Genomic DNA, 15488 nt, shown 5'->3' with positions numbered 1-15488 from the left:
TCTCCAAGTACAGTCAAGTTTGTCAATGCTAACTTTTCATTTGGCAAGTAATCATCTCTGTCATTTAGCTTCTGAGTTCCTCCTTGAAAACTATTGAGCCAAAATGTTGATGGAGTTCAGAAAGAGGGATGATTCTCTTCAGAGTGTCTTGAGAGATGCTGAAAACTCAACACTGAACCTGTAGACTGGGACAGCAAGTGCCCTGGATGAGAAGCAGAGTTTCCCTCCAAGCACAGTCAGAGACCAAACTCCAGTATCCTTATGCTCTTGGAGATGTGCAGATGAACACTGACATTCTTTGTCCTTTGATGGGTCTTTGGCATTTTTCTTCAATTCTATGCTCAAGTGTTTGGAGTCCGATGCTTGGCATGAGTTGGGAGATATAGATTTGCCTTATTTTGGGCTTGGCCTTAAGCTACAGTGCCGTAGTTAATGTTTCCTTCAGCAACTCCTTGCTTCCAGAAATCAGTGAAGTTGTGTATTCCTTGTGCTTCAATTCCATCTTCAGCACCAATTCAGAAGACCCAGACTTTTTCTTCATCTCCTCAAGATAAGACAATCTCATCTTGTGTAAGGCCCCTGGTGACATCTCAGAGCAGATGCTAAGTGGGATACATCATGATCCTTGACCAGACAATTATAGCATGTCTTGAGATGGTTGGTTATCAACACCTGCTCGCAGTCTGGATATTTCTTGAAGCAAGTGGGCTTCTTTTCTGTCTTCGTCAGAAAAATCAATAACACAAAATCAGAAGAAGAAATTTTCATTGAAATAAAGATGAATGAAGGAAAAACAAGAAAGTAGTGATCAGAGGGCTTTTCAGAAGCCAAGGACAAGGCTAGCCTGCTAACAGGGAAGGCAAACAAGTATAAAAACCTAGAAAATCACCAAAAAGCTTAACTAGTACAATAAAGGGGAAAGAAAAAACCCCTAAAAATACAGAAGGAAAAATAACTCTGAACCTTACAACAAAAAGAATAGATGATCGACGTTCACCATGGAAAACAAACATATGAGGTACACTGGATGACCATGGATACTACCGTGAATGCCCAGAGGAATCTCTAGGAATTTTCTGGAAACAGTTGAAAAACATATCCATGTCAATGCTGTCAGGATGACATCATCCATATGTGCCACTAAGTTGAACTGCTGATCTTTAGAGAGGCTTATGAACCCACAGTAGTTCTCAATGTTTTGATGATGCAACTTCAAAATCAGGAATAACCAGAAAGGAAACAACATGACAGCACATAAAAACTAATTTAGCCTCATCAATTTCTTTCCTATTGTATATCAGAATCTACTTGAAATCTAGCTTTACTTTCACTTCCCTACAACTAAAGCTTTTCTGTGCCCATGTTCTCTTAAATTTTGACATTGGTTTTTGTTCTTACATTGCCACTGAAAGTCTATTTCATGTGTCCACCACTTTTTGTGAGTCTACTCTCCTTCTGCTTCATACTATGTCCTCGTATGAACTTTCTTTCTATTGAAAAATGTTTGACTACCGTACATTATTTATATATTTGAAGCATTTGAATGTTTCTGTCATATCTTCCCATCTTTTCTTTTCGGCTGCCCTCCTCTTGACTGTCTCTACTCATCTATATACTTACAGAGACAGAGCCTCTACAAATGGACAAAATATTCCACATATGGGCTCAGCCATGATTTGTAAAGCGACATTATTCTCTCCACTTTTTTTGCTACTTCTACCACTTCCTATGTATCCTAGCATTTCTCTGGATCTTGCCATTGCTTTATCACACCGTTTTCCAACCTTAATATCAGCCGATATGATCACCCCAACATTCCTCTTAGAATAATCATATCTGTCATTCAAAACTTCTCTGACCATTTAGAATCAATCACCATTAATAGCAGATATTATTTATAGCACGTGCACAATAAATGTATTATTTAGACTGCACTTAATTCTAAATTTCACAATATTTCTTTTTACTTTAAGGTATTCCTTCATCTGGCGAAAGCTGGAAATTTCTAGTGGGAGTTGTTGTAGTTGTTCTGACTACAACATTACTTATTTTATTGGTTGTCAAATTCCCAGCTTGGTACAAGTATGTGATGAGCTACAATCATCAGCGTCTGAAAGAAGATACACTGAACATGTTTGAAGAAGAGTTTACTACAGACATGAATTCCTTTCCGAAAAGAAAAATCTCAAACAGAGAGGAAGATGATTCTATCGTGGTATTTGAACAAGTGCATGGATTTGCCATAGATGATGATGGATTTATTGAGGACAGATACATTGATATGCAGGAAATGAGCATTCAAAATTAAAAGCTCTGTTAAATGTGATATTATAATTCATAAGCAAGAACGAAATAAAACCAGACAGCAAACTCAAGTCAATAAGAGAAAATTTCTATGTGGTGAATGAAAAAAGGGGACTCCCCAAAAAACTTATATAAATATAACTTTCTGTGGGAAACACTTAAGCATGAGATTTTTTTTTTTTTAGTGACAATCATATTAAGTTTGTAGAATCATGCATTTGCTCATTCCTACTTTATGATTATCTCCCCTTAATAAAATGCTAATATGCACAAACAGAATACACGATACTCATGAAAAGTGCTATAGTCACAGATATTTAAAAAATTAATTCATTTGTTTAAAAGGTTCATAGAATAGCTTCTAAAGAATTTTTTCTGAAACAGTACTTCCTCAGGATACAAGTTGTTCTTTATAACGTTCCAGCAAATTTAGAGAAGACACCTCAGCATTCTATCACAGACTGCATTTTGGCAGTCTCAAAAAGAGAAAAAAAAAGGGTAAAGGCCTATAATTAGAAAAAAGCAATATACTAATGCTTCTACACACTTAAAATGCTACTGTTTTTCCTCCATGCTCAAAAAACATAGTGAGAAAAATATCTTAACTAAAGCCCGAATTTTAAGAGGCCTGCAGGTGTAAAATCCGGGGGTTACACGCGTGGCTGGGCTGTGTGCGTGCCCAGTGCATTTTAGAAACAGCCCAGCCACACGTATAACCCCTGATATGTGCAGAAGTGCCAGGGCAGGGTCTGGCGGGGAGGGGAAGGCCGACCAGGACAGCGGCCATTAGACCCTGTCCTGGGGAAGCACTCCCCGGAAGCCGGCCGGCGCGCCAGAGTTACTTCTGCTCCAAAGGAACAGTAAGTATTAAATTAAAAAAATATCTAATAGGGGTTGGGGAGAATAGGAGAGGAGAGAGGAAAAGGTAGGAAGGGTAGTTAGTTGGATAGTGAAGTTCCCTCCCAGTCCATTCCTTAATTGAAGCGGATTGGGAGGGAACTGGGAAAACCCTACTCCTGTGGCCGCGCATTTTTGAAAATTCTCCCCATTGCGCACAGAAAACGCCACCCGCCTGCACATGCGTGCACGGACATTAAAATCTGGCGCGCATGTGCTTGCGGGAATCATATTTTATTACATGTACGCGCATGTTATAAAAAGCAAAATTGCTTACCTTGTAATAGGTGTTATCCCAGGACAGCAGGATGTAGTCCTCACATATGGGTGACGTCACTGACGGAGCCCAGCGCGGGAAATCTTTCTGTCAAAGTTTCTAGAAACTTTTGACTGGCTGTGTAAGGCCACTGAGCATACCCAGCATGCTATTATATTCTCTGCCACAGGTGTCTCTCTTCAGTCTGGTGTATAGCAAAAACGTTTAGCAAAAATAAAATAAAAGGACAGAAGCCCAATTCCGCGGGGTGGCGGGTGGGTTCTGTGAGGACTACATCCTGCTGTCCTGGGATAACACCTATTACAAGGTAAGCAATTTTGCTTTATCCCAGAACAAGCAGGATGCTAGTCCTCACATATGGGTGAATAGCAAGCTAGAGGCGGAGTCATTTTGTAGTGAGGCAACAGTGGGTTTGTGTTGTTGAATATGAGTCAGCCGAAGATCACAGTAGGTTGGATGTAGAAGGAGTTGGAACTATATTGGAAACAAGTTCTTTAAGACAGATTGTCCATAGGCAGAATCTTGTCGTCTCTGCTTGTCCAAGCAGTAATGAGTTGCAAAAGTGTGAAGAGAACTCCATGTTGCTGCTTTGCATATGTCAAGGATTGGCACTGAACGATAGTGTGCTACTGAGGTTGACATTGCTCTTACTGAATGTGCCTTTACTCGCCCTTGAAGAGGAAGGCCTGCTTTCTCATAGCAAAACTGTATGCAATGTGCTAGCCAATTGGATAGAGTATGTTTACCCACTGCTTTACCCGGTTTGTTTGGATCGTAGGATACAAAGAGCTGTGTGGATTGTCTGTGAACTGCAGTGCGGTCTATGTAAAAGGCTAGTGCACGCTTACAGTCCAAGGTATGCAAAGCTGTTTCTCCTGGATGGGAATGAGGCCTTGGAAAGAATGTGGGTAAATTTATGGATTGATTGAAGTGGAATTCCGTAACTACTTTTGGAAGGAATTTTGGATGTGTACGGAGAACCACTTTGTCATGTAGGAACTTAGTATAGGGTGAATATGTGACAAGTGCTTGTAACTCACTAACCCTTCTAGCTGATGTAATGGCTATGAGGAAGATTGTTTTCCATGTGAGAAATTTAAGATCACAAGAATCTATGGGTTCGAAAGGAGAGCGCATGAGTCTTGTTAATATGAAATTCAGATCCCATTCTGTGACAGGTGGTCGAATTGGTGGTTTAAGGTGAGTTATACCTCTCATAAATCTGCTTACGAGAGGTTGTGTGGAAATAGGTGCATCTCCCATCTTATTATGGTAAGCAGAGATTGCACTTAAATGTACTCTTACAGATGAAGTCTGGAGACCAGATTCTGAAAGATGGTATAAGTATTCTAGTAGAGAAGTTGAGGGGCAAGTGAAAGGATTTATGTTCTTTTCAGAGCACCACAAAGTGAATCTCTTCCATTTAGAAGAATAGTTCTTTCGTGTGGAAGGTTTACGTGAAGCTATAAGCACTTGAGATATACTGGACGAACGATTAGGTGGTTGTAATATCAAGCTTTCAACATCCATGCTGTCAGGGATAGGGATTGAAGGTTGGGATGGCACAACCGACCCTGATCCTGAGTTATGATAGTGGGAGCTACTCCCAGACGAATTGGATCCCTGACTGAAAGGTCTAGCAGTGTAAGGAACCATACTTGTCGAGGCCAATATGGGGCTATGAGTATCATGGACCCCTTGTCCTGTTGTAGTTTCACTAGAGTTTTGGTTATGAGCGGTATCGGAGGATACGCGTATAGAAGACCTGAGTTCCAAGAGTGAGCGAAGGCGTCCTTGGCTGGCTGATTCTTCTGTTTGTGTAGAGAACAGAATTTGTCCACTTTGTGATTCAGATGTGAGGCAAAGAGGTTTATCGTTGGTTGTCCCCAATATTGAAATATCCTGGTCGCTGCTGCAGGATCCAGGGACCATTCGTGTGGTTGGAACTGACGACTGAGTCGATCCACTACTACATTGTGAATGCCTGCGAGATAAGTGGCTCGTAGGAACATTGAGTGGTTCAGGGCCCAGCCCCAAATCTGTGCAGCTTCTTGACAAAGGAGATACGAGCCCGAAACTCCCTGTTTGTTGATGTACCACATGGCCACTGTGTTGTCTGTTTGGATCAGAACAGTCTTGTGTGAAAGTCAGTCCTTGAACACATGCAGCACATAATGTATAGCTCGAAGCTCCAGGAAATTGATTTGAAATGTTGCTTCGAGTTTTGTCCAAGTCTCTTGAGTGTGGAGATTGTCTATGTGAGCTCCCCAACCCAAGGTAGATGCATCTGTAGTTAAAGTTATCTTTGGGACTGGTTGCTGAAACGGTAGGCCTTTGCACAAGTTGTCCTTGTTTGTCCACCAGCGTAGAGATGATCTTAGTTGTTGGGTCAAGCGAATTGGATAATGTAATGGTTGAATGGCTTGTATCCATTGTGATCTTAAAGTCCATTGGGTAACGCTCATGGCAAGCCTTGCCATAGGTGTAACATGAACTGTGGAGGCCATATGACCTAGCAATATCAGAAACTGATGAGCTGTCGCTTGTTTCTGTAAGGAAATGGAGTTCGCTAGTAGAATGAGGGCATCTGCACAATCTACAGGTAGAATGGCCTTTGCTAGATCTGTGTTCAATTCTGCTCCTATGAATTGCAGCATGTGAGACGGAGTGAAATGGGATTTTTGATAATTGATGAGGAATCCCATGGAGTGAAGTAGAGCAATTGTCCGTGTTAGAGAGGTAAGAGCTCCTTGTTGAGACCGACTCCTTATGAGCCAGTCGTCTAGGTATGGGAAAACATGGACACCTTCTTTGTGTAAGTGACCTGCTATTACTGCTAGACATTTGGTGAAAACTCTTGGAGCAGATGCCAGTCCAAAAGGTAGAACTCTGTATTGGAAATGTTGATGGTCTACCATGAAGCGCAAGTATTTGCGATAAGGAGGGAATATTGGAATGTGAGTGTAAGCGTCTTGAAGATCCAGAGAACAAAGCCAATCTCCTGTTTGAAGAAGGGGAAGCATGGTGCCTAGAGAAACCATTCTGAATTTCTCTTTTTTCAGAAATTTGTTGAGATTTCTGAGGTCTAGGATGGGACGTAGGCCTCCGCTTTTCTTTGGAATGAGGAAATATCGGGAGTAGAATCCTCTGCCCTGCTGTGACCGAGGCACTGGTTGTATGGCTCTGGCTCTCAGAAGGGTGGATAATTCTATTTGTAGTTGATGAAGTTGAGAAGTTTGTTGTGGGCAGAAGTTGGTTGAAATTCTGGAGGAATTGAGATGAAATTTAGTTTGTAGCCTCGAGACACTATGGAGAGTACCCATTGGTCTGATGTTATGTTTTGCCAATCACAAGCCAAACCTACCCACTGGTAGGTTTGGCTTGTGATTGAAAGGTTGGGTTTGTTCTCTGGCCTGTGTTTCAAAAGCCTGCCGCAGGGCCTGTCTGTGCAGGAGGTTGTGGACGAGCAGGCCTAGATTGCCTGGCCTGGGAGCATTGTTGTGGTCTGGTAGACCTACCCCTAGAAGTCTGGGGGTAGTATCTGCGTGGCCTGTAATAAGAACGTCTGGTTTCTCTTCGAGGAGGGCGACGAGAAGACTGAGTAGCAGGCTCTTGTGGGGTTTGAGACAGTTGATGTAGAGTCTCAGTGTGATCCTTAAGCTGTTGTACTGCTTCCTGAATCTTGTCCCTGAACAGATTGTCACCGAGACAGGGCAGGTCCACAAGTTTTTCCTGCACCTCAGTCCTGAAGTCAGATGCCTTGAACCAGGCCCATCTATGGGCAGCGATTCCAGCTGCTGCTGCTCTGGAAGCAGTCTCAAAATTATCGTAGACTGCTCTCACCTCATGTTTACCCGCTTCTAGTCCCTTGTTGATCACAGCTTGTGCTGGTTCCTGGAATTGTGTGGGTAAGGAGGTAACAAATTCTTCCATTTGTTTCCAAAGGTTCCTCTGGTATTGTGTGATGTACAGCTGGTAGGCAGAAATTTTGGTGTTTAACATGGAACTCTGATAGACCTTTTTGCCTAATGAGTCCAGGAATCTATGGTCCTTACCAGGTGGGGGTCGATGAGTGTGGGCGCACACGTTTTGATTTTTTCTGTGCCGACTCCACTATCACAGACTGGTGTGGTAATTGCTGTTTCTGGTAGCCTGGAGCTGGCTGCACTATGTAAGTAGTGTCTACACGCTTGTTCACTGCAGGAACAGAAGATGGATGTTCCCAAATTCGTCGTTGGAGATCCAAAAGAACTTCATGGACTGGCACGGCCAGTACTTGTTTGGGTGGGACAACAAACTGTAAAAACTTCAAGGCTTTGTGCCAAGGTATCTTCCTCTGCTGTGAGTTTAAATGGGATAGAGTCAGCCATGCCTTGGATGAATGAGGAAAATGATAGATCCTCTGGGGGTGACTTCTTTTTCTGATCCGGAGAAGAAGGGTCAGACATGAATTCCTCAGAAGAAATTACAGAGTGCTGCTCATCCCAAGAATCCTCAGAGTCTTCTCTGTAAGGAGATTTCGGTGTTGATTTAGGAGGGAAGTGAAGGCCTGAAGGGCCTGGCTGTGGATCATCGATGGAAAATACTGTAAAAGTGTCTTGTGGCTTCATAGATGGTAGGTTATCGATAACATTCTGGTACCTTTGCAAAAGGCGTCAATTGAAAGCCTAATCCTGAACTTCTGGAGGCTCGTATAAAGGTTGCCTCGATGGTATTGAGGTTGTCATCGACGTTGTCATCGGTGGAAGTGTCACAGAAGTCATGACGTCGATGGAACAGGGAACGTCATCGAAGGGCCCGATGGAATATGGGCGAAAATCGATGTCGATGACTTCAAGAGCCTCGGTGTAGTAGTGATGGAATCGATCGGTGTCCTCGGTGTCAATGAAGGCACCGGCATCAGTACTACTACCAGCATCGATGCTGGAGGCATCAGCGGAATCGCAGGAACAGCTTTGCTCTTGAAGCGCCTGGATGACCGCTTGTCTTATTAAAATAGACAATTCCGGCTGTACAACTAATGGAGTCATCGCAGTTGTAAGCGGTGGCGATAAGGAGACATCCTGCGATGAAGTGTGAGGAGTGTCTGGAATAGACAGAGATAACGGCCCAGGCGCCGAAGGTGCCGGTGTTTCCTGTTCTCGTGGCCGCTTCGCCATCGATTTGTCTTGGGACATCAATGCGGAGGATGACGGATGTCGATGTTTGGACTTTAGATGGTCCGCCGACTTTGTCGATAGCACTGACGATGGTGAGGATGGGTGATCACCTGATCCGTCCGGACGCGGCTTTTTAACTAGTGCTCGTTTGGTCGCTCCAGCCGGAGACGACCTCGATGACTTGGAAGGAGAGGGAATTAACTGGAGTTGGAACAAATGTTCCATCTTTTCCTGTCTGGCATTCCGCCCTTTTGCTGTCATCTCCGCACATTTGGGATATGTACTCACGTCGTGTTTTTCTCCGAGGCAGAGTACCCATTCCAAATGTGGATCGGTTATCGACATATTTCTATTGCAAACAGGGCACTTTTTGAAGCCCGTCGCCATTTTGGGATAGACGGCCGTCGATGGATGTGAATTCGTGAGAAGGGATTTCTTGAAAAATGAGAATTCAAATAAACGGTACACTCCAGCCAGTGAGAATAAACTGCGAGAGACTTCTATGAGAGAGAATATCAAGGATATCGAGAAATATGACTTTTCCAGTCACAAAAGACTTTGTGAAGAACGCAACGGCTCCAGTCCCGCGATGCGTGAGGCAGCGCGGAAAAGCGAAGACTGAAGAGAGACACCTGTGCAGAGAATATCATAGCATGCTGGGCATGCTCAGTGGCCTCACACGGCCAGTCAAACGTTTCTAGAAACTTTGACAGAAAGATTTCCCGCGCTGGGCTCCATCGGTGACGTCACCCATATGTGAGGACTAGCATCCTGCTTGTCCTGGGATAATAGCCGCATCCATGTGTGCGTGCCCATGGACGCAAGCACGGACTTTTGAAAATCGACTCCCTAAGAGTATGTTTAACCAACAGCGATCAAGACCTCACCTCCACACACTCCCATACAGGAAAACTTACAACCTAGAAAAATACTTTTTTCATTATAAGATTTGTAAAAGTTATATATACTAAACATTTTAATTAATTACTTTTTACATATCTTTAACTATGGCACTTCTCAAGAATATATTTACTATTAACAATGGGACAGATGACAATGGCCGACATTACAGCAGTCACGACAGACATGAAACTATTAATTTATTATTCCATGAAGAGGTATAAAGGAATACAGATTCAGAATGTAAGTTGGAAGTGGTCTAAGAACAATAGTGGCTTTAATGAGAAGCCTTTAATGCCTTTAATAAGAAGCAAGAACCAATGAAGGAAATAAGAGGAAATGATTTTGTAAATTTCAGAAACCACCAGACGAAAATATATGAAGTTATCTCACACACTTGACAACAGCCTTGAAAGAAAGCGGTATTAAATAAAAATGGAGGTTCCCTTTCTCCTTTAGTTTTTAATTCAAGCGAAGAAATATATTTTCACAGTTGTGGGAGGAATGGAATTTCTAAACAATATGGAGGTTGATATACTAACAAGCAAAAGAACTTTATAGATGGGGCTTAGCACACTAAAACCCAAAATAAAGCAGAGTTGCTTACCTGTAATAGGTGTTCTTCTAGGATAGCAGGATGTTAGTCCTCACACATGAGTGACATCATGAGATGGAGCCCAGCACGGAAAATGTCTGTCAAAGTTTCTAGAACTTTGCCTGGCACACTGAGCATGCCCAGCATGCCACTATTTGCATGGCCACGAAGGGTCCCCCTTCAGAGAATTACAAAAATAAAATAAACTTAAAATGAAAACCAACTCCACGGGGTAGTGGGTGGGTTTTGTGAGGAGTATCATCCTGCTTGTCCTAGGAGAACATCTGTTACAGGTAAGTAGCTCTGCTTTCTCCTAGGACAAGCAGGATTGTAGTCCTCACACATGGGTGAATACCTAGCTGCAGGCTGTTTCTGAATGGAGAGGACCAAAGGACACCAAACACCTGCCAACAGGCACAACAAACTTGGTGCTGCTGGTAATGGAGGAAGGCAGCCTGAACCCAAAAAATAGGGCACTAGGCAGAAGAATTGGGTTTAGATCTGAAAAAGGTTACGGAGGACAGATTGGCTGAAGCTATCATCTTGTCGGCCGTCTCTGTCCAGGCAGTAGTGAGCAGTGAACATGAAGAGAACTCTATATCGCAGCTCTGCAGATCTCCGTCACGGGGACCGCTTTCAAGTGGGCCACTGAAGTTGCCATGGCTCTGATGGAGTGAGCCTTAATATGGCCCCCAAGCTGCAGTCCCGCTATTGCGTAGCAAAAAGAGATGCAGTCTGCCAGCCAAGCAGACAGGGTCTGCTTGATTATAGCAACTCCCATTCTGTTTTTATCAAACGAGATGGAGAGTTGTGTGGACTGCCTATGGCATGCCATCCTATCAAGGTAGAATGCTAAGGCCCTCTTACAGTCCAGAGTATGCAAGGCCCGTTCGCCTGAGTGCGAATGAAGTCTGGGAAAGAAGGTGAGTAGGATGATAAGACTGGTTCAGATAGAAGTCCGATACCACCTTAGGCAAGAACTTAGGGTTAGTGCAGAGAACTACCCTATCGTGGAAGAACTTCATAGAAGGTGGGTACGTCACCAACGCTTGAAATTCACTGACCCGACGTGCTGAGGTGACTGCAACCAAGAATATGACCTTCCAGGTCAGTTATTTCAGGTCACACATGCAGTTAGGCTTGAAGGGTTACTTCATGAGGCGAGCCAAAACCACATTAAGGTCCCAGGAAACAGGCAGAGGACGCAGAGGGGACTTCGAGTGAAGCAGACCACGCATGAAACATCCAACCAAGCATTGTACTGAGATGGGAGTACCATTTATTCCAGGATGATAAGCCCCAATGGCGCCAAGATGCACTTTGACTGAGTTAGTCTTTAACCCAGTTTCCGACAGGTGCAAAAGGTAGTCCAAGAGCTTTGGGGTGGAGCAGGTAAACGGGTCCATCCCATGCTGCTCACACCAGACAGCAAACCTCCTCCACTTCAGACTGTACGACTTTCTAGTCAAAGACTTCCTGGCGGCAATCAGAACTCAAGATACAACGTCAGACAATGCAAGGGGCTGCAATACTAGCTTTTCAACATCCAGGCCGTTAGAGACAATGCCCTGAGGTTGGGATAGTGCAGCCTGCCCTGATCCTGGTGACAAGGTCAGGGAGGTTCCCAGACTGATCAGGTTCAGGACAGAGAGGTCCTGCAGGAGTGGGAAGCAAATACACCATGGCCAATAGGAGGCTATGAGGATCATGGTTCCCCCTTCCTGTCAGAGCTTCAGGAATGTCTTCATCACCAACGGAAGTGGAGCATACGCATACAAAAGCCCCTTGCCCCAGTGGTGGGCAAAGGCATCCGAGGCTGGTTTGTCGTCCTCCCCGTAGAGGGAGCAAAAAGACTTCTCCTTGTTGTTGCAGTGGGAGGCAAACAGATCCACATCTGGGATGCCCCAAAGACCGAAGATCGTGTTTGCTACCGCTGGGTCCAGGTACCACTCGTAGGGCCGAAAAGTCCAATTGAGACGAACCACCACTACATTCTCTGTCCCCATCAGGTACACAGCTCGAAGTGACATACCCTGAGAGGGGGCCCAGGACGAAATCTGTATCGCCTCCCAGCACAGGAGGAACAAATCCATGCCCCCGTTTGTTGATGTACCACATCGCTACCTGACTGTAGGTCTGGATTAGTACAGATTTGGTCACCAAGCGATCCTGGAACGCCCACAGACAGTAAGGGATTGCCCAGAGTTCCAGGAAGTTGATTTGACATTGAGCTTCCTGAGCCAACCACAGGCCCTGGGTGCGGAGCCACTCCACATGGGCCTCCCACCCGTTTGGATGCACCAGTGGTGAGAACAACCTCGAAGGAGGGAGATTGAAAAAAGACCCTTGCTCCAAATTGGTTAGATTTTCCCACCAGGCAAGGAAGTCTGGTGCGGCGGCGTGACACATATCCGTACATTGAGGTCCTGGGAGGCTTGCCGCCACTGGGACTGCAGGGCCCACTGCACCCTGCACATATGCAGGACATGGACCGTGGCCGCCAGAAGACGGAGAATGAGGCGAGCAGCGACCCGCTGGCTCCGACGCATCAAGCCCGCCAAAGCCGCCAGGGTGAGTGTCAGGTTGCAGGGCAGATAGGCCTTGGCTTCTGCCGTGTCCAGGCGAGTGCCAATAAAATTCAGGAGCAGCGACAGGGTTAGATGGGACTTCGGGTAGTTGATGACAAACCCGACAGACTTTAGCACCTGGATGGTCAAGTGCAGGGACCGAAGCATTCTCTCTTGGGAATTGCTCTTGATTAGCCAGTCGTCCAAGTAGGGGAACACCTGTGCTTCCACTGGCACTAGGCATTTGGTGAAGATGCGAGGTGCCAAGGCGAGACCGAATGGCAGCACCCTGAATTGAAAATGCCTGGTACCTACTAGGAAGCGGAGATATCACCGGTGCCTGCGGGAGATCTCGATGTGAGCGTACACATCTTTGAGATCAAGGGAGGAAAGCCAACCCCCCCCTCTGCAAGAGAGGGATTAGAATGCCAAGGGAGACCATCTTGAACTTCTCTCATTTGAGAAAATGGTTCAAGGCTCTCAGGTCTAGGATAGGATGGAGTCCCTAGGTCCTCTTGGGAATCAGAAAATATCTGGAGTAAAATCCTGTTCCCTGCTGCTGCAAAGGAACTGGCTCGACCACCCTGGCCTGTATGAGGGCAGCGGACAACAGTATTTCCTGATGGAAAGACTGACCTTGAAGAGGGGCATGGGGAAGCATGGGCATGGGGAAGCATCCCCAGGTGTACTCAGGAAGTTTAAATGATACCCCCGGTGAATGATGGAGAGGACCCACCAGTCTGAGGTGATCGTTAGCCAGCAATCCAGAAAGAATCACAAACGGCCTCCTACTGGAGGGACCGGTGCCAAGGGCATAGTGACTGAACTTGTGCTCCCTCTCTCCCAGTCAAAACCCTGTAGGAATGCTTGGCTGAGGCGCTAGTTGAGATCTAGGGGCCCGCAGCTGCTTAGAGTGGCTTTTAGAGGACACCTGCTGAGAATGTCCGCGGGAAACCAGAGGGTAATACTTCTGGCAGTAGAAGGACCTACAAGCTCCTTGCCTCACCGATCGTCTGGTGGAGGGGGGGGTCATCCGAGGTACTAGCCGAAAAATACTGGAGGGTCTCATGATGATCTTTTAGCTGAGCCACAACATCTCTGACCTTATCCCCAAAAAGATTATTCCCTGTACAGGGGAGGTCTGCCAGCTTCTCCTGTACCACGGGCCGGAGATCGAAAACTCTGAGCAGGCCATCCTGCAGGCTCCAATGCCCGCTGCAGCCATGCAAGCAGATGTCTCGAAAATGTCATACATGGTACACACCTCGTGCTTACCACATTCAAAGCCTTCCTGGACCAGCACCAGGAATGCATCCTGCTGCTGTTGAGGGAGGCATTCCATCAATTCCTGAACTTTCTTCCAGAGGTTCTGGAAGTGCTGGGCCATATACAACTGATAGGAGGCAATACAGGCTATTAACATTGCCCCCTGGAACACCTTCCTACCCAGTGCATCCCAATCCCTATGTTTTTGACCCGGAGATGTGGAAGCATGGGTCCGGGACTATTTGGCCTTTTTGAGGGTGGATTCCACTATCACCAACTGGTGGGGGAGCTGACACCGCTCAAAACCCAGGGACGTCTGTACAAGGTAGACAGCGTCAGCCTTCCTGTTTACCAGTGACATGGATACAGGATCTTCCCAGATGCGTAGGAGTAACTCCTTGAAGATCTTGTGCACGGGAATGGTTACCACCTCTTTTGGCGCATCCACAAATTGGAGCACCTCCAGCATATGGTATCTGGCATCCTCTTCCATCAGGCGTTGGAAGGGAATAGACTCTGCCATGGTGCGGACTAAACTGGCAAAGGTTAAGTCCTCTGGAGAAGATCAGCACCACTCCTCCGGGGGGGGGGGGGGGGGGGGGGGGAAGATTCCGAGAGGACGTCCTCGGAGATATCGAAGGAGGACTCAGAAGTATCATCCACCCACGGTTCATCCCCACTGAAATCCCCGAGCAAAGGACCTGCGTTCCCTGCCCTTGGCCTGGACCCCGGAGGCACTGAGGCCCCTGAAGAACCCAGCCCTGGAGCCGAAAGCGGCAGCTGAGGCACCAGAAACCTCGATGGCCCTGGAAGCGCTGAGCCTTCCTCCTGATACTTCACGCATATCCAGCATAACTTCAACGGCAGGGGAGAAGAAAAAAGGATTCACACTCACAAAGCGGGGAGTAGCTGGCTTGTTACGGCGGTTACTACCCCAAACCAAATGTGCCTGATACTTCACTTTCGATGCATATCCAGCATAGCTCTCTGCTTCAACGGCAGGGGAGAAGAAAAAAAACTGATACCTCACGCATATCCAGCATAGCTCCCTGCTTCAACGGCAGGGGAGAAGATAAACAACCAATAAGGGCTGTATAACATAATCTGGGTAAAAACAAATAAGCATGGGTGTAGCTTGCTTATTGCGGCGGTTACTACCCCTACTACCTCTAACTAATCAAGCTAGATATTTCACTTGGATGTAGCTCCATCACCGCTCTCTACATTAATGGCGGGGGTGGAAGGGAATTAGAACCAAGAGCTAAGAGAAACAGATAAGTATGAGAGAAAAAATGAGGGAAGCTTGCTGGGCAGACTGGATGGGCCATTTGGTCTTCTTCTGCCGTCATTTCTATGTTTCTATGTTTCTATAACCAGCGATAGATATCGCCCTGAAAGGAGAGGCAACGATGGTCACCGGGCACCGGCTGGGAGGATGCCCAGCAAGACATTGAGGCGCCCCAGCAGCAATGCTAGGATCGAGGGAGTAGGCTCCGGCATCGGCACCGATGGGGCCCATGGTT

General features: G+C 46.0%; 2 protein-coding genes across 5 annotated transcripts in view; one reads left to right on the top strand and one right to left on the bottom strand.

Annotated features, from left to right (window-relative positions):
- The window catches only part of LRRC19 (leucine rich repeat containing 19), a 79396-nt gene extending 76194 nt beyond the window's left edge, over positions 1 to 3202 (top strand). For all 3 annotated transcript variants that reach the window (XM_029606433.1, XM_029606444.1, XM_029606423.1), the window contains exon 5: positions 1974 to 3202. In XM_029606433.1, the coding sequence (XP_029462293.1) occupies positions 1974 to 2308 (335 nt within the window). In that variant the 3' untranslated portion in view covers positions 2309 to 3202. The remainder of the gene's footprint in view (positions 1 to 1973) is intronic.
- The window catches only part of IFT74 (intraflagellar transport 74), a 584252-nt gene that overhangs the window by 394778 nt on the left and 173986 nt on the right, over positions 1 to 15488 (bottom strand). The window lies entirely within an intron of this gene.

Source organism: Rhinatrema bivittatum, chromosome 1 (genome assembly GCF_901001135.1).
Source record: "Rhinatrema bivittatum chromosome 1, aRhiBiv1.1, whole genome shotgun sequence".
NCBI classification, from domain to species: Eukaryota; Metazoa; Chordata; class Amphibia; order Gymnophiona; family Rhinatrematidae; genus Rhinatrema; species Rhinatrema bivittatum.
Note: the sequence above shows the minus strand (reverse complement) of the source record. Positions and strands in the feature narration are given on the sequence as shown.